At 54.7% G+C, this 26846-nt stretch overlaps 1 protein-coding gene across 12 annotated transcripts in view; it reads left to right on the forward strand.

Annotated features, from left to right (window-relative positions):
- Positions 1 to 25963, forward strand: part of PTPRE (protein tyrosine phosphatase receptor type E) — a 153386-nt gene extending 127423 nt beyond the window's left edge. For 5 of the 12 annotated variants that reach the window (XM_032312979.1, XM_032312982.1, XM_032312983.1 and 2 more), the window contains 13 exons: positions 1062 to 1138; positions 1817 to 1853; positions 3639 to 3736; positions 6532 to 6651; positions 7778 to 7941; positions 11632 to 11767; positions 12085 to 12234; positions 12534 to 12627; positions 13810 to 13886; positions 14769 to 14903; positions 17937 to 18062; positions 18755 to 18921; positions 19795 to 20221. In XM_032312979.1, the coding sequence (XP_032168870.1) occupies positions 1062 to 1138; positions 1817 to 1853; positions 3639 to 3736; positions 6532 to 6651; positions 7778 to 7941; positions 11632 to 11767; positions 12085 to 12234; positions 12534 to 12627; positions 13810 to 13886; positions 14769 to 14903; positions 17937 to 18062; positions 18755 to 18921; positions 19795 to 20053 (1640 nt within the window). In that variant the 3' untranslated portion in view covers positions 20054 to 20221. Of the gene's footprint in view, positions 1 to 1061; positions 1139 to 1816; positions 1854 to 3638; positions 3737 to 6531; positions 6652 to 7777; positions 7942 to 11631; positions 11768 to 12084; positions 12235 to 12533; positions 12628 to 13809; positions 13887 to 14768; positions 14904 to 17936; positions 18063 to 18754; positions 18922 to 19794; positions 20222 to 21707; positions 23791 to 24958 lie in introns of those variants that run through there. The other 7 variants (XM_032312981.1, XM_032312988.1, XR_004278617.1 and 4 more) reach the window with 6 other exon arrangements.
- The last annotated feature ends 883 nt before the right edge of the window (positions 25964 to 26846 follow it).

A 26846-nucleotide genomic window follows, 5' to 3' on the forward strand; every position in this document is an offset into this window, starting at 1 on the left:
GTGACCCTTGACCCGGGCCCTGGGCTGAGTCTGGGCAACCCCACTCTCGTTCCTCTCAGAGGAATAGGAATATGCCAGCAAGGAGACCCAGGCCCGGGCCTGCAACCACTTTTAAGGTCCCATGAAACTATCTAATTTCCTTTAAAATCAGAAAATAGTATGTATGTAATCCAGTCTGGGTTACATTAAGCTTCATATTAACTCATAACGCAGTCATAAAATAAAATGTTTCATCTTTTTTTTTTTTAATGGAGGGCATGGCCTATGAAGGTAGAAGTGACAAGGGTCCACCGAAATCACAAGGGGACCCTGGCTGAAACCTCCCTGAGGGGTGTGTGCACACCCGCCCCCCCACAAACACACACTCAGAAAGAAACAGAGAAAACACACTTACACCACACACCCACATATCACACCCTCACACACAGAGAAAACACACCCCACACAGACCTCTCCGTGGTCGGCCCTCCTACTCTGGGCACTGCTTGTCCAGCAAGCCAGAATCTTCCCGGCAGGTGGCCCCCTGTGCTCAGCCCAGGTGTGTGTGCGTTCTGCCCACTTTCCATCCCTAGAGATCTGAAGGCTGATGGTTGGAGTGTGGCGTCTGCTTGTCCTTTCCCTGGAAAGCCTGGGAGAGGGGGCCCTGTCCTTCCATCCAGGGTTATCCTGAGTACACCAACCGGTGCCCAGCTGGGGTTTCAGAGAAGCCTATTGGGATCTCACTGTAGGGTCCCAGCACGTGCTGCTGCTCCGGGTCTAGGGAAGATCCAGGGGCTCCCACTTGAATCTTTACCTCCGCTGTCATCCTGCGGGTTTTACTGAGCAGCTGGCTAGGGTCTGGCACTGTCCTCCATGCTGAGGCCCAGGATTCAGTGAAACAGATGCGTTCCCACTGTCATGCCACGCGGGGTCTCCTGACACCCCCTCGGTCCCTGTGATCACCGTGGGAAACCCGGTCGCGTCCTTTGCAGCGTTTAATGCCATAGATGGAAGATATGTACGTGCTATGTTTTGTTGTTCCTTTTCCTCGTGTCATGTTTTGTTGTTTCTTTTTTAAACAGATGATCATTCCAGGGTGATTTTGAGCCAGGTGGATGGAACCCCGTGTTCAGATTACATTAATGCTTCCTACATAGATGTAAGTCTGCCATTTTCCTGTCCCCCTGCCCAGCATGACGCACACATCTGGACCATTTGGGGGCTCAGTGTGAATCATGACTTATCTCTGGGGGCCAGGAATTAAATTATCACAACTTTCGTGGGCCATTTGGCCATAGCACGGGTGGCGTGGTTGCTACCAGGCCTTTTGAATTAGCATCTCTGGGGATTCATTTTTAAGAAGCCTAGAAGCACATGGGACATTTGTTACAGAGTTCTTTATGTTACTGATAAAACAGGTTAGGAGGGACCAGTAAGGCAGGTTTATGGTCAAACGATATCCACTGGATTAAGAACCCCCTTTAACTAAAAGTTAAAAAATCATTTACTAGTAATTATAAAATTATCATGAAAACACAGTGGAGGAGAATTTGTATCTATTGACCAGTTAAGAATATTTAAGTGTGTGTGCATGTGTGTGTGTGTGCGTGTGTGTGTGTGTGCGTGTGTGTGTGTGTGTGTGTCTGGGCAAGTATTAATGGAAACTCGACAGAGGGACGATCAAAAGTAGCACAATTTCTGAAGTTGCTAGTGAGTTTTCTTCCTATTTCTGTGTTTTCCAAGATTTTCGTGATTACTATGTTACCTTCCAAACAACAATGAAATCCTTCAGCAGAGGCAATTACGAAAACCTACCGACCCGATTTTATTGTTCTAGGGTTATAAAGAGAAGAATAAATTCATCGCCGCTCAAGGTAAGCTGCTCACTGTGACTTGCAGAAGATGATTCGGGTAAAATGCCGAGGACGGCGCCCGGGTCCTCCTCTGACGGCCGGAATGCGGGGGCTCCGTTTCGGCTTCTTGTCCGTGTGCCGTGCTGCGTCTCTGTGGCCTGAATGCCGTCTGTCCCACCTGTCCCTGCGTGCAAGGCATGCGGGGGCGTCTCTAATCTCGCGGAGCCTCGCGACGCAAGGCAGTGCTCTGCTGACCCCGAGTGTCCTGGGAGCTGGGCAGAAATGCTGGGCTAGAGTCTGCGTCTTTGAGAGCGTCCTGAGGTCATTCTGTGTATCTGTGTGCGAAGTCCGTAAAGCTCATTCTGTGTACAGAGCTTCGAGAACGCAGACACGTTGGGGCCTCTGGGCGCTTTGTCCCCCTCTGTGGTCAGGGCCGACCAATAAGGAGCGTGACGGGCGAGGTCATTTCTAAGTGTGGGTGTAACAGGCATGTTGGGTGCTCGTCCACACAGTGTGTAGGTGTAGACAGACAGACACACCTCTTTTCCACATCTGCCTGAGTCAAAGCCAGGGCACGCAGAAGCCCAGCGGTGACCGTCTCAGAGGGCTGCTTGTTAATTCAGACAGACTTGGATCTCTTTCAGCTGGCTGAGCTCTGTGTGGCTCCCACGTGGTGGTTGATTTTGGGGGCGGGGGTGGGGGGCATGAGTAGCTTTTCAGATTATACCCACGAGGATGCTTCAGCCCCGGCAGCAGGCCCTCAGCCTTGCACACAGGCCCCTTCATGTGTGTGTGTGTGTGTACATGTGTGTGTTTCTGATCTGGGCTACTATCCATCGCCCCAGGAGCCGGGGCAGGCCAACGCAGGTGTCTTCAGCAAGAGTCGTTCAGAGAGCAGGTCCCAGAAGTCAGCGTCCATCAGCGTCACTTGAGAACTTACCAAAGATGCACATTCCCCAAGAAACAGGGCAGGGCACATGCACGTACACCCAGAGGACAACAATGTTGGAAAACCTGACAGACGTTAGCTGACACAGATAGAGGCTCCTCTCTCTCCCTCTCTCCCTCTCTCTCTGTCTCTCTCTCTTTGTCCTTGTAAGCAGGGGAGGCAGCCCGGGGCTGAGGCGGCAGCTACAAGCAGCTGCCTGTGTCTTCCTGCTCCGCCCTCCGTGACGTGTCACTGTCTTCCTCCGGGTCACAAAATGGCTGCTGCGTCTCTGGGCTCTGTGTCCGTATTCAGGCAGGAAGTAGGGCAAAGGGCAGAGGACTTCCCTCTGGGGATGCTTTATCTTTTGTTCCGGCGGCGTCTCCCTGGACGGCCCTGAGTACGGCCTGCTGCGGGGCTCTGGGACACGCGGGCAGGGGGTCACACGGAGGGCGGGTCCGCCAGTCTGCAGTGTGTGTGTGTGTATGTGTGTGTGTGTGACTCACGGACACCTGTACCGTTCTGGAGTGGGCTCTGGTCTCCGCAGGCTTGACGAGCCCCAGTGGGCACAGGCTGCTGTGACACGCAGGCTGACCCGAGCCTCATCTGAACACCCTTTACTGCTTGTGATCGGGGTCACGCCCCAGGTGCAGATGCGCAGCCCCCCAGGACTCCCCAGCCCCAGCAGGGTAGCGGGTGTGGTGCTGCGGCGGGACCCGGCGGGGAAGCGGCTGATCTCCGGGTCGCCTGAGCAGGGTTTTCGTGCCTCAGAGCAGCCGGGCAGCGGTGGCCTCCCTGGGGCCCCACAGCCAGGGTGACGGGGGCGGGGACCCCCAGGGACCCGCTCCAGGCCTGACTTTGGGATCATCCCCTATCTACAGGCCCCAAACAGGAGACAGTTAACGACTTCTGGAGAATGATCTGGGAGCAGAAGTCTGCCACCATCGTCATGTTGACGAACCTGAAGGAAAGGAAAGAGGTGAGCTTGGCCTTCTGACTCACAGAGGACGCTCCTGTAGCTCCTGGGGCTTCGCTGGGGGGCGAGCTCACCACATCCTTTTCCTATTCCTCTCCCTTTTCACCGCAGAAGAAGAAGAGAAAAAAACAAAAAGCAAAAAACCCACCAGTGGTTCACAGCAATTTTATCTTGAAATAAATGTGCTGTGTTCCCCGCATCTCCCTGCCCTAGACCATGACACAGAAATGTCACGCTGCTCATCCTTTCCTCAGCCAAGGGTCCCTGGTCAGCCGACTGCTCTCACGCCCTGGTGGGAGCCACAGACCTCAGAAATGAGAGCCTCAGAGTTTTCAGGCTGGTAACACGGTGGGCCTCAGACTAGAATTAAAGATGGATTTCCTGCTTCTTACCCAGACGAGAGAAAGGAATTTGGAAAACGAGGGGCGTCAAAGGCACGTCACTCTCACGCCTGTGTGAGCTTTTCTAAAGCAAAACGGGTGTTTGTACTTTATAAGAACTTGAAACCTCTAGAAAGAAGAAGGATAAATGGATTCACTTCCTAAACGTGACAGATGTTCCTTCGCGTCCGCTCTCCTGGACAGACAATGCGCGCGGGGTTGGGGGGTGCGTGCTGTGAACCAGCTCACAGACCCTGGCCCCCACGATCTCTGTCCCCCTGGGCAGAGCAGACGCCAAACAGAAAGCAGATCAAGGTAAACTGTGTCAGGAGGCGACGTAGAAATAGCAGGGGGCCCAGGGCCCGTGGTGGGCAGGGAGGGCGGAGCAAGCCCGGCGGACAGAGGGCTCCGAGGGTGAGGGCGGGGGGCGCGCCAGGCCTTCTTTGTGCCGTCCAGCCCTTCCCCTCGTCCCCCCAGGAATAGGGCAGAGCACGGCGTGATTGTGGCTTCGGGGGCAGGAAGGAGGGAGACCCCCACAGGGAGTAGCACCTCCCTTCCTTGGGTATGGGTCAAGGCAGGGCCCGGAGTGGCACCGTATCTCCGAGGCTGGAGGGAACTTGACCAGACGAAGCCCAGGAGAGGCGGCCCCCGGCAGGGTGATGGGACCCCGAGGCCAGGAGGGATCTGCTGGGCCCGCAGCCATGCCGGGAGGAGAAATGCGTCAGGGAACCGGGCTCGGGCCTCCGAGGGGAGGCCGAGGCGGGGGCCCATGGCAGGCTTCTCAGCAGAAAGCAGGGCCTGAGTTCTAGAAAGTGAGCTTGCTCTCCAGATGAGAAGAATTGGAGGCTAGAAGGAGACTCGCTAGGCATGGGGAGACTGTTCTAGCATGTTCCAGTGTGCGGGCCAGAGCAAAGTGGTGGCAAGCAGGTGGAGAGGAAAGGCCAGCGTGCTGGGAGACCTCTGTTCTGCTGGTCCCTGCTGGTCCCCACCCCAGCCCTGCCGTCACTCACAGGCCTGGGACCCAGGCAGCTAGGCTCGGGCTGTGTCCTTTGAGACAGAAGTCGTGGGCCGGGCCCGGGGAGCTCAGCTGGGGCTCAAGGTGGACACTGGTCCACAGCAGGACAGGCAGGGAAGAGCCCCTCCCAGTGACACCTTCACTAATTTGTTTCGTACGTGCCAAGTGGCACAGGAAAAAGCCTCCAGTTACCATTTCCTGTCGGGTAGGATGGGGTTTTTGTTTTGTTTCCAAGGGGGTTGGGACTGGGCTGGAGAGGCCACCCCCTTGCCCCAGAGTGAATCCTGCCCCGTGAATGGAAAGAGGGACAGGAGTCAGGGGGTTTGAAGCAGGCGTGCTGAACCCTTCCCACGCTCTGGGCAGATGCCTGGCCAGGACCCGGCCCCCAAAGAGAAGGACCCTGCCCTGGGAGCCCCGCGGTTCCCTGGAGCCAGCAGCCCTCCGCTGCCACTTGAGCAGTGCGGGGATGGGGGTGGTGAGGGGGAGGGCTTGTTTACAAACAGGAGACCCAGTGAGACCAGCACAGGAGCGGCGGGTCTCAGAGCACGCCTCCGTTCCCCGCAGCAGGCATCCTGTGGCCATGTCACTGGACATTTTCTCTCTGATCTGTCTCCGAAGCCTCCTACTGGATTTTTCCATTTCTGTGACTCAGAGCTGGCCGGTTTCTGTATCTTGATTTTCACCATTTCAGATGAGATCATTTCTCAATAGAGTTCCCTTTTCTTACTTGGTTACACTTCTTTGTCCTCTCCCTGGCTTCAACATTCTGGCGAAAGGTTGTGAAATACAGTTGCTCCAGCATCTCATGATCTGACCAGAGGGAGGGGACTGTGGCTGCAGCAGGACCCGGAGGCCGAGGCCGAGGGCAGAGAAGCTTCCACACGCACAGTCCTGTGGGTGGCCCTAGACTCAACCCTCAGGCCCAAGTGAGGGCCTTTCAAGGGAAGCATCTCAGGGGGTCCTGGAGGGTCCCCCAGGGGGCCAGGAATGGCCCAAACCAGCACCTTTGAGCTTCCGATTCTCCTTGGGATGCTTCAGAGATGTCCTGGTGGAGGTAGGGGATATTGTCCTTTTAGGACGGCGTCCTCACGCTCTCCTGTGTCCTGTGCTCACAGCGGCCTCTTCTGCCTCAGGCTGCAGGTTCACAGTCTCCCACGTGTAGCCACCGGAAGCCCAGAGAGAGGGCTGGTACCGAGACAGGCCTCTGTGTGCAGGGCACCTGTCCTCTGTGGGCCCCTGCTTCAGCCAGAGCAGACTCGGGACTGCCCCCCAGCAGCTGCACGGCCTCGCATTCTTAGCCCTTTCCCAGCTCCGGGAACCGCCTGAGGGAAGCTGGTGTGTGCCGATGGCGGGGCCGGGGGCGCCCCCAGACCTGGTTATCTCTGTGCAACCATCCCGTGTAGGAGAAGTGCTCGCAGTACTGGCCGGACCAGGGATGCTGGACCTACGGGAACATCCGCGTGTGCGTGGAGGACTGCGTGGTTCTGGTAGATTACACCGTCCGGAAGTTCTGCATACAGTCCGTAAGCACTTTCAGTTACTGGCTTTCTGGAAAGGCCGTCCTGCGGAGAGCAGTGTCAGGAGCAAATATGCGTCTACTTTTTTAAGAGGAAGACTTGCCCCACCCTCGGCCAGTGCTGTAGGAGCTCTCGCTGAGTCGGGGCTGGGGAGGGCCACGTGCAGGGAGGGGACAGGGTCGGGCTTAGCGGACTGAGGATGTGGGTCTACGCAGGAGGAGACAGGTTCTCAGGGGTCTGCAGGCAGCCCCGGGCCCCCCTCGCCATCTTGAGTGGAGGAGGTTGTCACCTGGGGGAGGGGCCCCAGGACTGGCGGTTCGCGCCTAGTAGCATGATGTCATTTCACACGCCGAAGTGGTAAGGTGGGATTTTTTTTTAACAGTCTCCAAAGTATTTCTGTAACGTCCTCAGTGTTTGTCATACTTATTTCCTGCTCATCCCTGCCCCATCCCTGCCTAAAAGAATGCAAGGCATTCTTCCATCTGTGTCCAAAACAGTGAGCAGAGATCTCAGACAGATATATCTCTAAAAGGGAAAACAGAAGGCCACGGTGTCAGGAGTCAGAGGAAGGGGGTGGCATCGTGAGCCGCACGATGAGGTTTCTAGAAGCCGCAGCAAAGAAGGGAAGAGGGCGCGCTTTATCGTGTTTACTGTCCCTGCTTGTGTGCCTCACGGTCACACTCCCACGCGCACGTGCACCTGTGTGGACACCAGCTAGCCCTCCGCGGTCTGGGGCAGAGAGCCGCGCTCACAGGCTGTGGGTGGGCTGGTCGGCCACATCATCATCTCCCTCCAAATTAAGGCACCGTGAGGAGTGAAAGGGCGCGCTGCTGCGGGAAGGAAGTGGGGCTGCCAGGCCGGCGGGGACGTGGCCGCCCTGCTCGCAGTGGGGGCTGGGAGCCGAGGGCCAGCTTCTGGATGTGTCTGGCTGCCCAGGGCCAGCCTGCCGTGGGCCTGGACAGGCTGCAGGTCCCACTCTGCCAGTCCTGCCGCAGGTAGCGCGCCACCCATGTCCTCCTTGCCGCCCAGGGTCTAGGCGGTGGGGCGGGGTAGGGGCGGGAGGGAGCATCCTTCGAGAGTGGTGTTGGGGGAGGGGCGCTTGCCCCCACTCACACCTCCCCATCCGCCGCAGCAGCTCCCCGATGGCTGCAAAGCCCCACGGCTCGTCTCCCAGCTGCACTTCACGAGCTGGCCCGACTTCGGAGTGCCTTTCACCCCCATCGGGATGCTGAAGTTCCTGAAGAAAGTGAAGGCCCTCAACCCCGCCCATGCCGGGCCCATCGTGGTCCACTGCAGGTATGTCCGCGTGGGGCCGTCGTGGGTCATGCCCCGTGGGCCGCTGCCGGCGTGGGCAGGAGGGCAGGCCGGGTGGAATGAAGCAGTGTCTACTCACTGGGGACAGAAGTGACACCTCAGAGACCCCCTTGGGGTGAGAGTTGGGGAGTCGTGTGGCCCACTCCGTGAGAGCAGAACCCTTTGCTTAGCGGCATCTGAGGGGGAACCCCAATACCCAGCACAGACAAAAGCCAAGAGGCCAGGTAGAGGGAGCTAGTGGGGCTCTGGGCAGGTTCACTAGGCCTCCCCTCCCCTGCCCCCAGAGACCCTCAAGTCACCTCTGAAGATAGAGCTGGAAACCACACTTCTATGGGGAGACCCCTGTCTTGAGACAAGAGGGGGCTGGGGGCCACAATCCAGGCCCAGCAAATAGCAGCCCCGAGCAGCTGTCCAGGGCCGGAAGTCCTGAAGACCTGGCTCTGTGGTCTGGGCTGCCCCTTCTCCTGCCAGCTGCTTCTCCTCCTCTGCAGTGGGAGGGACCATCCTGGAGGGCCCTGGACTTGCCCCGGGGGTGAACTTTGCACAAAGCTAAGATCGGCATAAGCTGTCAACACTGTGATTATTGCTTGGGTTGTGGAAAAGCAGCTTCTGAAAGTGAGCCCATTTTCCTGAGCAAGTTGTCCTCTGTCTTTGCATACCTTGGTGTCCCTGGTGGTTTTCATACTGAGCTTTCATTTCTTCTGGAACTCGTGGAGCCATAGCAGCAGGGCACAAGTTATCCCCTCTGTGTCTTACATCTCCATGCCCAGTTTGGCTTCTGGTGCAGAAGGTCATGTCCAAGAAAAGGCCTTGGACTTGGAGTTGGTAGACTGGCCTATGCCCATGCTGGCTTTGGAGGCAAAAGCAGAAAGACGAAGAGTGCTCCCTCGCCAGATGCCCCATCCTCCCAGTTGGTGCTTGGTTAGAGCCTGCAGACAGTTTGGAGATCAAAGGGGAAAGCCTGGTCATCCTGGCTGGGGAGGGAGTCCTGGACCTGCCCCTTGGTAGATGAGGGACCCTGGGGCAACCGTGCATTTAGCAAGGTGGTGTCTAGGATCGCGGGGGCCGGCCCTGCTAGCCCTGCCCAGGAGCTGTACGGGGTGGGGATCTGCGGGCCAGTCCTGCTTGGCCCCAGCCTGGGGTCCTTGTCGGCCACTCCTGTTCTTGCCCAGACTTCACGGAAGCCAGAGTCTCCATGTGGCTTCTTCCAAACACTTGTGTGATGGAGTCAGAGCATCTGAATCACGTGTGCAGGTGCCTTCTGTCCTTTGTCCCCTTTGTCCTTTGGCAGTGCCAAGATCCTCCCCACGGCCTTGTCTGTAATGGCCAAAAGAGGTGTAATCAGGGTGACAGCCTGGTGAGCAGGGCCCTCCCTCCTCCAGGAGGTGGCAGGCCTGGACCGAAGGGCCTGAGTCCCTGCCCAGGGACTTCCAAGACCCCATCGGAGATCCGGGCCCTGCTGCGGCAGAGACCGTGGGGACTTCGGTAGCCTGTCTTCAGGATCCAGAATCCGAGCCGGAGAAGTCCTGGCAGGAGGGGCCCTACAAGACCATTCCCACTGCTGCCTCTCCCTGGCTCAGGCTTCTGGTGGTGGCTGGCCGCTCCGCTCCAGATGGTGGGCGTGGGGGGAGGATAAAGAAAAGGCCTCCGGGTTGGGGTCAGGGCCGGCTGCAGGGAGCAGGCTCAGTCCTGCTGTGTCCCCGATGTGTCCAGGTCTGTGGTGCATGGGAGAACTTAGGGAATGACCAGTCTCCTTCTTCTGCCTTCTTCCTTCCCACATCAGGGCCCCAGGACACCTGCACTTGCCATTTATCTTATTTTCATGCCGGGTCCCTGTGCATGGCCTCAAGTCTCTGCCTTTGCTGTCGAACATGCGGTTGTCTCCCTGTGGCAATGTTTTACTTCCGCCCAGATCCCGCGCCTCCTGGGTGCTCTGGCCTTCTTTAATGTTCTGTTTGGCCACCGGGGTTTTAGTATCTGGGAAGTGGGAGGAGGGGCACCCTCCGTCTCTGGTTTCTCCAGGTCCCTCTCCTCCCTGGTGGGTCCTTCCCCTCCCAAGCCCAGGCCCCTGTGAGCCACCCCGGATGGTGTGGGCAGATGGGCGGTTCTGGACGCCTGTCTGACTGCAGTCATGTGATGACAGGGATTCCTGCCAAAGGGTACGGCCCGCCAGAAGCTGGCAGGGTGGGGGAGAGGGCTCGTGCTGGCTGGACCGCCCTCCCCTTCCCAGAGACTCAGGGTGGAGGTGACTTCACGCCCCGCCTCCAACTTCGTCCTCACACCGGAGCTCCTCAGTTCTAAGCGGTGTCGGGCCCGGGGCTCTGCCTCTTCCTGGTTTCCATCCCCGCGGACACACTCGTCCAAAACGACATTCTCTGCCGGAGTCCTCTTAGGAACCGCATCCCCGTGGAGGCTGGCCGAAGTACCACCTGGCCTCAGCCTTTTCCTGGGGTGCCAGTGCGGCCCCTGTCCCAGTGGAGAGGTGGCCTCTCCTGCCTGCACCCTGGGCCAGGCGAGGGGTCCTGCAAGCGGCCCGGGGACCCTGACTGCCTTGCACTAGGTGATTTTGTGGCCTCCGTCACATACGTATTGGGTACGGTGTCTCACGGGGCTCTGCACCTGTAAGAGCTAAGACTCCCCAAAGGGCGCCTGTGTTTGACCTGCTTTCCCTCCCGAGATGAGGGAGTCTGGCCCGGAAGAGGGTCTTCGCTGCTGTTCTCGGCCAGATTCGGAGACTAACTAGGAAGAGCAGTATCTCCCCCTGACCCTCCCAAAGGGGAAAGGGGGGGGGGACGTCTCTCTTGAAGTTGTGAGTCTTTGTTAGAGAGGTGACTTTCCTTTTACGACAGAGGTTAACGCTGCAGGGGCCGGAGGGGGCAGGCCCGCTCTCACGACAGACGCTGCACACACCAGGCCGCCTCACGAGGGTTTACTCGTTCAGCGAGTGTTGGCTGAGCACCACTGAGTGCCCGCTCTGTCCTGGGAGCTGGGGAACAAACATGCATGGCCCCACCGTCTGGGGAAGACCCACCCAGGACAGCAGGTGGGGGAGGGCCGACCCGAGGTCCTGGAGGCGCTGTGGGGCGTGCGTTGGGAGGGCAGGAAACTCAAACCCAAGAATCTAGTCGGGCCGCTTCCTAGCCAGGAGACGGCTCTGCAGAGACCCTCCTTCTCGTGCCAGAAAGCACGAGCTGGTGCCTCCCCTTCTGGCTGACCATGGCTCAAGAGCCCGTCGACCTAGCCTGGGAACCCTCTTTTTGTAAAGAACCTGGGAAAGCCATTTCAAGTGTGACATTTCAAAAATATCCCCTTACACACGTGACAACGAGATAGCATTTGGCAACGGAAGAAGACGATTCGCACAACGTCACGGGCAGCAGCTACAACAGATCATTCCGACGCTCCTTTTAACAGTTTCTGTAGTTCTTAGAGGAGGATTTGGGATAATTTCACTGAGACTATGGTGCCCTCTGGTGGCTGCGCCCAAGATTTGCTCTTTATGGATGGAGGAAAGGGGGTGTGGCGGGCTGCGGTGGGAGTCCCCCAGGGGTGGGCGGGGCAGTCCTCCTGTCCTGGCGCACAGGTAGGTCAGCTCTGTGGTCCCGTCCTTTGCTGTGGGTGGGGTGGGGTGCTCTGTGCCTCACGGTGGGGTATCTCCCCTTTTCCTGAAAGCGCTGGCGTGGGCCGGACGGGCACCTTCATCGTGATCGATGCCATGATGGACATGATGCACAGTGAGCAGAAGGTCGATGTCTTTGAATTCGTGTCCAGAATTCGCAACCAGCGCCCTCAGATGGTGCAAACAGACGTAAGTAGCGCCTTTCCCCGGCCCCGCATCCGTCCTGGTGTGAGCGGTACAGAGCGAACCCGGAGCCCTGGGCCACCCCCAAACCACACGACTGTCCCAGATGTGGCGCATGTATAATAATAGAGCCTGCTGAGGACATTACGGTCAACAGCGCCAGCTGACCTAATCCCCTTCCTCGACGCCATAAATGGTCATTATAAATGGCTGTCAGCCTGACTGTCCCCAGACCTCCTTCCCCAGGCAACGCGTGCAGAAGGGGAAGCCCCCAGGGCAGCAGGGCGCACGCGAGGGTCCTGGGTGCTCGGGTGTCCCTGCAGATGCAGTACACGTTCATTTACCAAGCCTTACTGGAGTACTACCTCTACGGGGACACCGAGCTGGACGTGTCCTCCCTGGAAAAGCACCTGCAGACGTTGCACAGCACCGCCGCCCACTTCGACAAGATCGGGCTGGAGGAGGAGTTCCGGGTACGTGGGAACGACCCCAGGGGGAAGACGCCTGACGGGTCGGAGGAACCGCTCTCAATCACTGCCCTCCTGTTGGACCCCAGAAAAAGCAGGGTGGCTGCCCCGGCTGTAACGTAGGGCGGAGAACAATCAGGGGCTTTGAGACAGGAGAGCAACCTGCATGGGGGAGGGTGTCGTGCCCACGGAAACAGCTGGGGGTGGAGAAAGATGAACAGATGACCTCGAGAGAGGTGCTGGTGCGGGGCTGAGGGGTTCGCTCGCGGGTGTCCGTGTCGTGACTGCGGGATTCTTGGCTGCAGAAACTGACCAATGTCCGGATCATGAAGGAGAACATGAGGACGGGCAACCTGCCTGCGAACATGAAAAAGGCCAGGGTCATCCAGATCATCCCATGTAAGGCAGCCCTGGGGGATTCCGGCCCTCAGGGCAGGCGGGATTGGGGTCGGCACCCTGTGGAAGTCTTTGACCACCCACTTCTGCGAGCCAGGGCCCAGGGCGAGACACCGTCTGGGCCTGTGGCTAAGGGCTCCTGGGGGTGATGGCGAGAGCTGGGAAGAGAAGCAAGGACAGGTGACCCAGACAGTCCTCGGCGTCAGATGGGCGGCTCGTGAGAGGGGACGCAGATGATGGGAGAGGCAGCAGGTCCTAGAAGTGGAGAGATTTGCTCTGACCATGACTCTGGGGCCACCCGATTCCTATGTCAGCCAGTCACCCCCTAAGCCTGTACATGGGGGAAGGGGTCCTGCTCCAAGCCTAGGGGAGGCGGGAAACGGGCAGGCGTGCTGTCAGGACCCTAGCCTACTGAGGTTCCGGGTAAGCGGGAGGAAAGATGCCTACGTTTGTTGAGGGGGGAAGCAGAGAACTTCACAGGGATCAGAGGAACTGCAGGAAAGGAAGAGAGAGGGTCTGCTTTGAGGAGAGGGAGCGCCTCGTGGCAGGCGGACCCCAGGCCCTGGACATGCCCTCGGGGTCACCGAGCATCAAAAGGGGACTGGAGCTGGATGAAGCCTGCCGCAGCCTCAGACCCCGGCTTGTTGGTGGCTGTGGCCGCCACTCCGGGCTGCCTGCCTGTCCATAGTCCTTTCCCTCCTGAAATGCAATTTTTTGAAAGATTTTATTTATTTATTTGACAGACAGGGATCACAGTTAGGCAGAGAGGCAGGCAGAGAGAGAGGAGGAAGCAGGCTCCCCGCCGAGCAGAGAGCCCGATGCGGGGCTCCATCCCAGGAGCCTGGGATCATGACCTGAGCCGAAGGCAGAGGCTTTAACCCACTGAGCCACCCAGGCGTCCCTGAAATGCAATATTCTTAATGCTCCTATTGTGGTATGAATTACTTCAATTCATGACAGATGAAAATGTTAACTGCAATATTTTCAGAGCTTTCTTTCCTACCAAAACATAATTTTCTGGGCCAATTTAATTAAGCTATTTTATAAGGTAAACCTTCCAGGGACTTGTCTTGATATAGCAATTTTATTCATAAGTTTTGTATTTTGGAAGCTGGTAGCAGCACACTGAAGTTCGCAAGGCAGGGCTGGCGTGTGTGCTCACTGAAGGCACATCCTGTTTCGTAGATGACTTCAACCGGGTGATCCTCTCCATGAAAAGGGGTCAGGAATACACAGACTACATCAACGCCTCCTTTATAGATGTAAGTATAGGGCGCCCCGGACGTGCTTTGGGAAGATGCATGTTTCCTTCGTCTGTGATCACAGAGACTCCTGATTAACTGCTTTCGACAATCAGGAAGGAATCCTGAAATCCAAAAGATTTTGTTAGCAGAATGACTTGCATGAAAAAAAAAAAAAAAGAAAGAAAAGAAAAGAAGGGATAATGAGTTTTGGGAATAGAGAGTGTAGGCACCCTGCTAAGTAATTTGCTAGTTTCCGTTGTGTTTTTAAGACACAGCGATTTTTCCATTCTATCCCTAATACTCTCGGGTCACCCACCAGCACTGTGTGGCTCTCTGTCCTGCACTGTGTGCGACCCGTTCCACGGGGACAACGTGCTTGTGTGTTCAAGGCATGGTCACCAGCTGTCTCCATGCACGGTGGCGTTCGCCGAGGAGCGGGTGGGGACGGACACAGAGGCCGAGTCTGCGTCAGAGCTCCCCTTTGTGGATGAGAAAACTGTGCCGGAGGTCGCTTGGGCTGCGTGGAGGAACTGGGTTTGAATTCATTTCCTCGAAGTCCACACCCAGTCCACCCCCACGAGGCGAACTGAGCCGAAACACAGAAAGATGGGAGAGCAGAGCCACGGGTGCTGTCGCAGGGGACCGGGGTCTGTGTGCGTGTGTGTGTGGCTCGCCATACCTGCTCAGAGGGGACCCCGGGTGCTGCAGGGGAGAGAGCGGGCGCCCTGACCCGTCGCACGGTGCACGTGTGCATGCGTGCCTGCGGGGGCTCGGCGCAGCTGGGGAAGCCAGAGGATGCTCTCCATCCTCGGCCCCTGGGCTCTCCTAAGCCAACGCCTGCATCTGCACAGGAACCGGCATGAGAGGAGGGCAGCCTCTAATCTCTGTCCCTGTTCCAAGGGCTACCGACAAAAGGACTACTTCATCGCCACCCAGGGGCCGCTGGCGCACACCGTGGAGGACTTCTGGAGGATGGTGTGGGAGTGGAAGTGCCACACGGTCGTGATGCTGACGGAGGTCCAGGAGAGAGAGCAGGTCAGCAGCGTTCATGGCCGGCCCGGGCCTTTGGGGGGGGCAGTGTGCACCTCCAGCAGCCCAGCCCGCTGGCGGTCCGCTACGATGGGCCCACCGGTGATCCGCTGCGGAGGCCAGGCCACGGCCCAGGCGGGAGACAGGCAGGACATGGAAAAAAGATCCCGTTTGCTTAGCCATGGCCACCTACACTGGCTTTTGGTCTTACCCAACGTTTTACTTAGCCAGCCTCGCAAGTCTGTCATTTTGTTTCTCCGCAAATACAAATTTGATCAAAACCTGTTGAACAAAACAACATTTACTCGTTTTCTTCAAGCCGTAAGGACATAGACATTGACATGGGCACCTTACGGACGGTGTCCTGGTTGAACGGGATGAGTCAGTGATTCCCTGTCCTCAGAGCTCCATCCGGGCCCTGTTTACTGAGTTCAGTTAGCAACACAGTAAGTGCTCATGAACCCACTCTCCAAACGAAAAAACAAACTGATCAGTGATGGTCACCTATCTGGGGGCTCTTTCAAGACAGAACCACTACCCTGAACCCGTGTTTTTATTTCTTTGCTTCTTTTAAAAACAGTGCATTGAGTTATAATACACATACAATTCCATCCATATTTCTAAAGGGTACAAGTCAGCAATTTTTAGCATATTTACAGAGTTGTGAAACATCATCATTATTTAATTCCAGATCATTTCCATGAGCCCTTTTCCTTCTTTTAAATCAAATGGGGCTGGGTCGGTCTCAGAACAAACGCCCTACCGTGCACAGCCAGGGCCCGTTCCTTCCTCCTCCGCAACCTCTCCTCCACTTTCCGTCTCTGTGATTCGCCTGTTCTGGACATTTCCTGTAAATGAGATCATACGACCTGTCTTTTGTGATTGAATTCTTGTATTTAGTATGTTTTCTAGTTTTAACCATGTTGTATCCAAAATAGGTTCTTTTTCTCTTGACAACTCGCCTTCCGTTGTATGGGCCGCCTTGTTTGGGCATACCACACTATTTCCCATTTGTCCGTTGATGGACGTGTGGGTTGTTTCCACTCGGGGGCTATTGTGAATCGTGTTGGAAACGTCCATGTTGGAGTTCTTACATGGATTTGTTTTCACTTCTCTTGGGTAGACACCTTGGGGTGGAATTGCTGGGCCATATTGTAACTCTGTCTCTCGAACTCATCTGGCTGGACGTTTGGAAGAATGTCCACAGCAGCTGCCCCATTTCATACTCCCACCAGAGTATACAGGGTTTCCAGTTTCTCCACCAATACTTATTACTGCTGGTCTTTTTATTATTTTAAAGATTTTTAAAAATTTATTTGAGATAGAGAGAGAACAGGGGGAGTGCCAGAGGGAGAGGGAGAAGCAGGGGAGCTCCCTGAGCTGGAAGCCTGATGCAGGACTTGATCCTAGGACCCTGAGATCATGATCTGAGCCGAAGTCAACCGCTTAATGAACTGAGCCACCCAGGAGCCCCACTACTGATCTTTTTAAAGCCATCCTTGTGGGTGTGGTCTTGGCTTTTCAGAAATCCTATATGTGTATGTCTTAAAGCTACTGTTCAGTTTTGCTTGCTATCGAAATTTCTATAAGGGGGTCATTACAGTGCGTATTCTTCCGGGACTTGCTTTCCACACTCAGAAGGATGCTTCTGATGTACTCCTGCGTTGATGCCTGTGGCCGTGGCTCATTCCTCAGTATGTCCTTGTGTCTCACCGCACAAAGTGCACCCTGCATCCATTTATCTGTCCCTTCTCCTGTCACGGGCATTTGGGTCAATTGTGGTGTTTTTTTGTTTTTTGTTTTTTTTTTTTTTTACAAATGGTGCTACTAGTACATTTTCCTACAGTTCTCATGCCGCACAAGGAATAGCCTGTTCCAGGGACAGAATGCTACATTGGAGAGTGACAGTTTGAATTGACAGGATAGTTCCTACAGTGGACACTGTCACTGGAGGAGAGAGATCCTTCATTGACTTCCCTAGTGTTGTTAGGGCTCCTCGTGTTTGCTGACCGACTAGGCGTGCGTATGTGTCACCCCTCCTAGGCCCTGGCTGGCATCCCTCTGATTGCTCTGAGGTCAAGCGTACTTCAAACATTTACAGACGGCATGTTCCCTCCCTGCAAGATGCCTGGCCAGGCCTTTCCCCCGTTTTGCTAGTGAGTTGTTTGTTCTTGTGTTGACTTGTAAGAATTCTTTACATATTCTTGATTCTAATCCTTTGTCAGTTGTGTGAACTACAAATATCTTGTCACCATTGATGGCGTGTCTTTTCACTCTCTTGGCCATGTTGGTTGATGAAGGGAAGTTTGTTGTGCTCCTTTTTTTTAAAAAAAATATATTTATTTATTTGACAGACAGAAATCACAAGTAGGCAGAGAAGCAGGCGGGGGTGGGGGAAACAAACTCGCTACTGATCAGAGAGCCCAATGCAGGGCTGGATTCCAGGACGCTGGGATCATGACCTGAGCTGAAGGCAGAGGCTTTAACCCACTGACCCACCCAGGTGCCCTCATTGTGTTCTAATCTGATGTCATAATCTTCGAGTTGTGGGTTGTTTACTCTTTTGAAGTCTTGTTTTTTAGTAAGTCCTTCTGTACCCCCAAAAGAAAAGACATTTTCATCTAGGGCTCTCACAGTTTTGTTTTTGACTTTTAAGTTTTAACCTGTCTGGGTTTACTTTCATGAAGGTTCAAAGCTACCAGATATGGTAGGGCATGTTGTGCACTGCCCAACTCCAAGAGGGCTGGACTGTTCCTATCAGTCCTGGTAGAGTGTGGGTCAAGGACACACCCCTTTTCCTATATGGAAAACGGGTTTTCTCAGCTCCGTTGATTGGATAATCTCTTCCTGTATCCAAGTTCTGAATACACACCTGTTTCTGGATTCCCTTGGTCAACAGGTGTTAGCCGTGTTTGTTATTGATTTACTGCGTCAGATGAGATGCGCTAAACGGTCTGAGAGCCATCCTGCAGCATAATATTAAACCGCTAACAGGGCATTATTTCGTGTGAGACTTAAAATTTCATTTTATCCCCCAAGGATAAATGCTACCAGTATTGGCCGACAGAGGGCTCTGTGACTCATGGCGAAATAACAATCGAAATAAAAAGTGATACGCTTTCGGAAGCCATCAGCATACGGGACTTCCTGGTCACCTTCAATCAGGTATTGTCGCCGGTGCTGTGGGGTCTCGTAGACAGACGGCCCCGAAGCGGCCATCGGGGGCTCCTTACCCCGGTCCTTACCACGGTCCCAGCACATCCCGCTCCTCTAGGCTTTTCTAACTGGTGCATTCGGATCAGTGGTCAGCGTGTGAATAGGGAGCCGTGTCATCAAGGGGCAGATCGCCTCTAACATTTGGACCTCCGTGGTCGTGTGCGTCCTTGCTGGAGCACGAGAGAGGATGGGGGAGCAGAGTGACCAACTCTAAGAGGCGTTCCACAGCCACAAACACCCGCTCAGGAGAAATGGCAGCGGCGGGGACAGGGCGACGAGAGGGTGTGGATGAAGCCACAGAGGCCTCTCCAGGCTTTTCCAGAGCCTCTGGTACAGGAGGGGTCCTGGCTTCTTAGGAAAGAGACAATCCTGTTTTCTCAAGGGAAGCTGCCAGGATCCGTCTGGTATCCGGCGGGCCCTAGCGGGGGCTTTGGGGACATCCTCTGCATGTCCTGCTCCCCATTCTGCGGCCTTCTGCTCTGGGGTGCACTCGGCGTACAAACAGCCTGGCCGGAGGGGGACTGTGCCAGCCGTCGGAGGACCCAGGAGGACCCCAAGCCTGGGCCCTGCTCCCTGGGAGGGTAGGTCTGTTCCTGGATGGTCAGGGCTGCATGAGCAGAAACGCCCTCCCCTGCCCACAGCCCCTGGCCCACCAGGAGGAGCAGACCCGCATGGTCCGCCAGTTCCACTTCCACGGCTGGCCCGAGATCGGGATTCCGGCCGAGGGCAAAGGCATGATCGACCTCATCGCGGCTGTGCAGAAGCAGCAGCAGCAGACGGGCAACCACCCCATCACCGTGCACTGCAGGTGAGCCGCCGGGGCCGGGGCGCCCCCTCCTGGTGAGTGGTGGGATGCAGACCCCACACCCAGCCTTCGGCTCCCAGCCACATGGCATTGGTCCCGAGAGACTTTCCCTACACAGAGAGCTTTAGGTGCCTAAATGTCATCTTAGCTACACACAGGAGACCTCGTGGGAGGAGGAGCTGGGAAATGACTCAAACACACGTTTCCATGAGCTTCTGAAGTCCTCCCCAGACCAGCCAAACATAGCTCAAACTGACCCATTCCCAAAATTCAGCTGCTTGTGTTCACTTTGAAAGATGTGCTGGCTCTGGCTGATGTGCCCACCCCACCCTGTCCTCCCCCCAGAGCTCTGGGAACCAAGGCAGGGCTACAGCACATCCTCATGGAGGGCAGATTTTTCTGGAGCTCCCAAGCCAGATGCCAGGGAGGCCCGAGGAGGGACATGTGGCGAGCGTGGAAGGCGAATCTGGCGAAATCCAAATCCAAAGACGTGCCGGCTCCAGGTCCTGGTCAGGCCAGCCCCTCCCCCATGCCAGCAGGAGGCCTTGGCCGCAACTCCAGAGTTCTCCCCAGCAGGAGTTTGGGGCATTTTCATTCTCGGGGGTGCTGATTTGCTTCTAAAGCTGTTCTTCTAAATCTTCTTCCGCTTGCGGCTTCCGCTGGTTGTCCCGCCCGCCCTTGCCCCCTTGCTCCTTGGGGGCCCCAGAGCCTGGGCTGAACTTGGAGGGTTCCGAACTCTTCACCTGGGACCAGCCTGGGTGCACTTCTGGCCTGGCCAGCACGGGGAGCACAGAACGCGGTTTTTGGTTCTTGGGGGGCTTTGTAGGCATCCTTTGGAATAAACTAGAAATCCGTTCCTTTGCATTCTGCCTCCAGGGACCCAGACAGTTTAGCACATGGAGGGCACCAGGGAGGCAAAGGTGAACAAGGTCGCACAGGGCAGAGGCGGGGACAGGTCATCGAAACAGGTCGGGAGCCTCAGAGTCAGCCCACGTGCGGGACTGGGGGCCTGGAGGACTCTGGAGGAAGTCAGCAGGACCTGCCCACTTTAGGCCTGCTCTCTTGGCTCTCCAGGGGGTGCCCGGGCTCTGCTCCTGTAGGCTCATCCAGCACAGTAAGAAGACGATCATCTTGAACGGAGACCCAGATTTCCACTGCTGGGAAGCGTTCCTTGTCTAACCCTTCCTGGCAGGGGCCGTCCTCTGTCTGGCCTCACCCTTTGTGAAGCAGCACCTTTCTGAAGGCGGCCGTTAGCACAGGGGAGTCTAGCCAGAGAGGACCTCTCCCTAGTCCTGACCCAGGCTGGTCTGTGAAAGACCCGCAGATCCCCTTACCCAAGAATCCAACACTGCCACTGGATGCAAACAGCAAGAGGTTTATTGGGGCGCAGGTACCGGCGGGTGGTCGGCAGCTCCAGCTAACCGAGCACACCGACCGAGGGGAAAGCGGGGTTTATATAGACAGGTACACACAAGTTTTGGGGGGGACGGCGCTGATTGATTGATCCTTTGAACAGGCATACTTGGCGTCAGTGGATTGGGTCAGGGGACCCGCGCGAAAGCAGACAAAGCAATCTTACAGAAGCAGAACTGGCCGGTTAGCCCACGCATGCGAAAAAAAGCACAACCAGGATATTGAAGGCCTGGTTACTTATCAAGTAAAGACAATTGGGAGTCTCCTGGTGGAATGTCACACTCCTGCCATAAATCTCAAGGACATTTGCAAACCAAGTTAACTATTTATCGTTTTATGGCAGTCAGGAGTGCCTGTGGAATGCTACACATATGGAGGGGAGCGGATGAAAGGGGGGGGGTGCAAGGCGCCAGCTTTTGCTTTGTCCTCAGCCATCCTCCTGCTCCCTCATCATTCCCCCTGAGCAATTTTTGAGCCTTTAAATCTTTAAGGTGGTTGAAGGTGGAAGGTCTCATCTTCTGTAACTTCTTCGTGCTGAATAGGGGCGTAGAGCTGTCCCTACCTACTGGGGTCAATATTGATCAGGGTAGGAATGTATAAGGGAGTTACGAAAGGTGGAGGCAGCTGAATCCAGCGCTGACAGTGAAGAGGCGTCCTCGCGCGCGACAAGGATCGTCTGTCGTGGTGAAGTCATTGCAGCAATGGAGTCTCGGCACCAAGTAGAGAAACATGGAACAAAGCAACATATTTAAGGTTAATAAGGCGATAAGAATGAGAAGCCCGAAAAGGAGATTCGGCCATAGTCCTCCTTCAAACCAGGAACTTAACCATTCACTGAGAGAGAGAGAAGGATCTTGTAGGGCCTTAATCTGGGTATTCATCTCCTTTATTAGTCCTGTGATAGTCTGGGATGTACACACAACATTCTGTCTTGATAATTGCACATGTGCCACCCTGGGCTGCTGTCAGGACATCTAAAGCCACCCTATTTATCTCTTAAGGTAGGGGACTCTCCAGGGCAGGGGTCTTTCAGTCTGCAATTCTGACAAGTGGTGCTGACGCTGCTGGTCCTGGGGACCGCACCCTGAGAACCACCGGTCTCCACGAGGGAGGAGGGACGTTGTCGCCCTGGCTTGAAAGCTTGTAATCGGTCTCAGTCCAGCTCGAGGGACACCTTTCTGCTGCAACAGGGCAAGTTTTAGGAATTTCATGTTTCCTACTCTTGCTCCGTGTAGATGAACCTTAGAAACACAGACTTTGATCGCTTTCAGTGATGATGGACTCTGCGTGGATGTGTACGGATGGGCTGTGGGCTGTCCCTTTGCCATCCCCAAGCGTGAGTGTGCTTGTCTGCATTAAGCGCTTTCCCTCCCCAGTGCTGGAGCCGGGCGAACAGGCACCTTCATAGCGCTCAGCAACATTCTGGAACGAGTAAAAGCCGAGGGCCTTTTAGACGTGTTCCAAGCTGTGAAGAGTTTGCGACTTCAGAGACCGCATATGGTGCAAACCCTGGTAAGAGACGGAGCCGTGGGGATGTTTCTGGAAGGGTCGAGAGTTGTCTTACATTGGATTTGACGTCTGTTCCATTGAAGGAGCTCGAGTGTGTGGGGAGGGAGGAGGGTGAGTTCCCACGGGAGAGAGCTCACGGTCCTCTGCGCAGGGAAGCCTGACGGACCCCCTTCCTTCCTCGTCTGCTGGGGACTGTCCCCGGGGCAGGACGTAGGAGGAGGGGTGAACTCATGGCTTAGACTCTGAGACCCGTTGGACCCATGCACCGATGACGACAGCTCGCTGGGTCTCCGCGGCTCCTCCACCGTTTTCTGGCGCCGATGTCTTGCGTCCTGTGACAAATCCACACACTTCCTGGTTTGCAGAAGACGTGCCTCCTCGCCAAGCTTGGTGATGGTTCTACCCCAATAAGCACAATTTCAGAAACTGTTAGAACCCGTCATTTTTTTCTTCTTCCTGTTTTTATACTCCCTGTGCACTTACTCGGCATGGCTAACAGGATTCCGACTCCAGTAGGCTTAGAATGTGGCAGGAGAGGCTTCCAGAACCTTCCCATTGCGGGGGAAGCTGCTAGAATCACCGAGCGAGCGGGGTTGCCCTCCCACCCCCAGGCTGGGCAGAGCATGGTTCTCACCCTGAGGGCATCCCAGGGAGGCCTGGAGAGAGTTCACACTCCCCCACGGCCAGGCTGCCCTCACGCTTTCTGGGGCTCAGACCCAGGCAGGCATCAGGATAGTTAAGGCTCTCCCTGGTGGTCCCAAAGCACAGACAGGTTTGAACCACTATGACTGAAGGAAACGGGGTGCCTGCCGGGTCCCCACACCCCTGCCTCACGTGCCCCTCTTGAGGCCAGGCCATGACTGAGAGCAGGAAGGAGATGGTGCTGGGGGCCCCTCCGCTCTCCTTAGAGCCCTGATCCCAGGGCAGACAGTCCTCCTTGCTAGAGTAGAGCTCTGGAAGATGCTAGAGGGGTCCTTCTAAAAGCCATGTCAGCCTGCTGCTAGCTAATACCGCCTGGCAGCATCACAAACATGAACGACTTTGGGCGTGGAAAAACCCGAGGCAGACCCTTCCATGGAGGGCTTTCCAGATCAAAATAATAATGAATGGGAACATCCTCCAAAAACATTCTGTTGTAAATTCTGAGCCACAGTCTTTCATCTTCTTTCCTGACTGCTTTTAAGTCCACTGCGGGCTTCCCCAGGCAGAGGTGGTAGCTTTCGTCCTGCATGGCCCCCAGAAAACAGGAAAGCTAAGCCAGGGTCTCCCTTCGATGCTCGGACTTCAGGCTGTCATCGCAAACGCAGGGCTGGCCCCCTCGTGCCTCTGCGGCCTCGAACAAGCTCCTTCCACTTTCTGGACTTTAGTTCTTTATCTGTGGGAAGCGGGGGATGGCACCTGCCTCCAGTTGACGTGCACGTTTGCTTGGTGTGTGTGCGTGGGGGCCCATTAGGGCCTGACCGGGGCAGGCCCCTGGCGACCGTAGCAAAGAACATCTCTATTGTGGCTCAGCATGCAAACTCTCCCTCGGTTTCGAAGGGACCTCAGCTCCCACAGAATCTTTGGGTCTGGCTCACGTTTCCTATCTCCAGGCGCCCGTCCTTCTGAACACCCTGACTCAGCTCTGTGCTTTCCACTGCTACCTCTCCCCGCACCCCTCCCTGGGAAGCTGCCCATGGCTGTCGTTGGGCTTGGGTCTGTACCCTCTGGTCTGGTGACACAGTTTAACAGAGTGTTTGTAACCTGACTTGGAAAGTCAGCCAATTGCTGGCCACTCGGCAAGACTCTTGAGACAGGCTTTAGGGCAGCACGCATTCCAAGGCAAAAAGTGTTTTTGTTTTTATTTTTTTCCTGGGAGCTTTATGCTTTGATGGGAAATGTCTGTGACCTGAGATGTGGCCTGTGTCATCTCAACAAATTGCCAAAATACACACCATTGATCACTGGGCACCAGTGGCTTGGACTCAGTGTGGATGGGTCACAGGGAGCTCTTGTGTTTGCTGCTAAAACAGAAAGGGGTTAATGGTGTTTCCACTTCCTCCAGGACGGGAGGCAGCTTTGATGTGAGGCTGAAGTAACTTCCAAGTTTGGGAGAGAAGATGGGCGGGGCTGGGGAGCCACACTCCCTCTCTCCTGCTTCCCGGGCCCCTCCCTCGAGGACCAATTGCCGAGGCCAGCAAGTACCTGGTCCGGAAGGAACCAGCCCTGTTGCCTGAGAGGCAGGTTAGCTGCCTGTTGCTCCTCAAACCTCTGGGGTCCTCTTCGCTCTGCCGGCTGACTGTCATGCACGCGGAGCTCCAGACTCTCCGGCAGCTGCCCTGGGCTCCTGTTCCCGGGCTTCCCATGGAGTGCCCGGTCCTGGCGGCCGCCACAGGTCCTGCGTCACCACCCCCATCCTCCCCTCCATCCGCGCACGCCCTGGCTCCCTGCCTCACCCCTCCAAGAGCCGGGAGACGACAAGAGGTGCACGGCCGTGTTCTCATGAGGCCTTAGACGGAGAGAGGCAACATTCTCCTGAAATCTAGCAAAATTTATGTAAAACAGTGTCCCCTCTTTAGAGTAAGCTTAGGCTAAAAAGTAGCCTAGATTTTCATCCTTTTTAACTTTCATAGATTGCTTCTTTGTGATGCAGTGAAGTTCAGTATCCCGACTTCTCTCATTGTCATTTCAAAAATACCTGTTTTCCAGTTTAAATATGAAAACTGAAGACCTTTTACTCAGACTGCCCTAAAATACGACAAGTTGAAGCTAAACATCGACATGTTCCATATAAAACAATAACTTTAGGGCTGCCTGGATGGTTCAGTCGGTTAAGTGTCCAGCTCGTGGTTTCGGCTCAGGTCATGATCTCAGGGTCCTGGCTCTGTGCTCAGCAGGGTCCTGCTTGGGACTCTCTCTCCTTCTGCCCTTCCCCCACCCCGCTCACTCTCTAAATAAATAAAATCTTAAAAATAACAACAACAACAAAAATCCAGCTTCATTTTGAAGTGCCCAAAAAGTAAATTTTGTAACCGGTCACACTCTTTTATGTCTTCTTTATAAATGTTTCACCCAATTAAATTAATGGACTTTTAAAAAAATGTATCATTTTAATGTATTCTTGTTTTTTTTTTTTCAGGAACAGTATGAATTCTGCTACAAAGTGGTACAAGATTTTATTGATATATTTTCTGATTATGCTAATTTCAAATGAAAATTCCTGCCTTAAAATATTTTTTAATTTAATGGTCAGTATATTTTATAAAAATCATGTTAATTTATTTCATAGTTGACATTAATGCCCGTCCTAATTTCTCTGTGTATATTTTGTTATGCTTTGAAGGCCACTTGCTGTAAAAACTGGAACCATGTATTAAGGTCAAGTAATATCCCATAAAATATATTTCTGCTAATACCAGTAAATATGTTAATTTTGCATCAGATGCAGCCCATTGTTGAATTTCACACGTGCAGCACTTCTAAATGTTAAAAATCTGAATATGCAACGTGTGCTTCCGCAGGAGAGAAAACACAAAGCCTGTGCTGTTAAGAAAGCAGTCGAGACTCAAGAACCAGGAAAATTCTCTTTCCTGACATTGTTTTTACAGTCCTGGGCAGTGGCATTTGCGGGGAAGGTGGAATGTTCATGAGGATAGATACACTGTAAACAGGGTGAAATCCTCTGTTGGAACGCGTGTGCTTGGTTTTCACATTTTAAAGATCAAAGACTACAGCCTGATCTCAGGTATAGAACACGTTAGCGTCGCTGGTGGCTGCGGGGTGACACGTAGACATGCGTTTACTCAAGGCCGGGTCCCTGCCGTCTTGGCCTGAAGAGGGGAGATGTAAGCATGGGTGGAAAGGTTCCCCCACGGCTCTGGGTCCAGCGAAACCAGCTCTCAGGCTGTGCTCCCACGTAGCCACTTGCCATCGGTCTGTCTGGGCGTCTGACTCAGACGACCCCCTGAGCGTCCCACCGACTGCCTTTCTCAGCCTCGCCTCCCACTCTGTCCCCGCCCCTCAGCTGGTCTGAGCTCTCCCAGAGGCCCAGCACCAGCCACTTCCCAGTCCTCACGTTCAGATAAAGCTGGACGGGCGACTTGCACAGCCGCAAGGAGCACACGCTTGGGGAGAAAACCACAAGCAATTACGCTTTCAACTTTCTGAGGAACATTTTGGTATTAGAAAAAAAAAATCTTGTAAAAGCTAAGATTGTTTGTAAGAAAATAAATCTTATAATCTAGATTTATACAGGGTTTTTTTTTTTTTTAGAAGTCCCACTCCCCAATATTTAAATAAAAGAAAAAGAGAGAGAAATCCTTAAATCTAAAAGCTAACTTATTTTTGGATGGAAATACTACTGAGCCCTTTGACACTGGGTAGTAATGATCTCACTGCCGGACAAGATCGGCTTGTGGGGCAAAAAAAAGGGGGAGGGAAATGAATGTAGAAAAGTTTAACTCAATGCCAGTGATCTTTCTATGCCACTCGGGAGCAGATGAGCACAATATATATAATATATATAATGTATATGTATTATATATATATTTATTTATGAATGACAGCTGCTCTAACTTACTAAAAGCATTTAACATGTACATTTGGGGTACTTTTTTTTTCTTTTTCTTTTTCTTTGTTTTTTGGTTTTTTTTTTTTTTTTTTTTGCTTTTTAAAAGAAATATAAAGGCCTTATGTGACATTTCCGCTGAGAAGTGATTGCCCCCTCCCATTGCACTGTTCATCCTGTGTCCCTCCCTGGTGTGCACCCCGCAGCTCCAGGGCTGGTTACCTGCTAACAGCAGCCTTGTCGTAATCAAGCCTCCGCTGCTCCTCTGAGCCCTGCCCCTGGGCAAGAGGAGGGACCCGCTGGAAGGCCATGAGCCCAACGTGGCGACCACGGCCACCACCGCCGCCAGCCACATGCCTGGGCCACGCACGCACTGCTGAATGCAACCCCCTCTCTCCTTCCTGGTACAGCTAGGATGCACTGGGGTCAAGGAGGGAAACGGAGGGAACTTCACGAGACA

This window comes from Mustela erminea, chromosome 14 (assembly GCF_009829155.1).
Source record: "Mustela erminea isolate mMusErm1 chromosome 14, mMusErm1.Pri, whole genome shotgun sequence".
Classification (NCBI taxonomy): domain Eukaryota; kingdom Metazoa; phylum Chordata; class Mammalia; order Carnivora; family Mustelidae; genus Mustela; species Mustela erminea.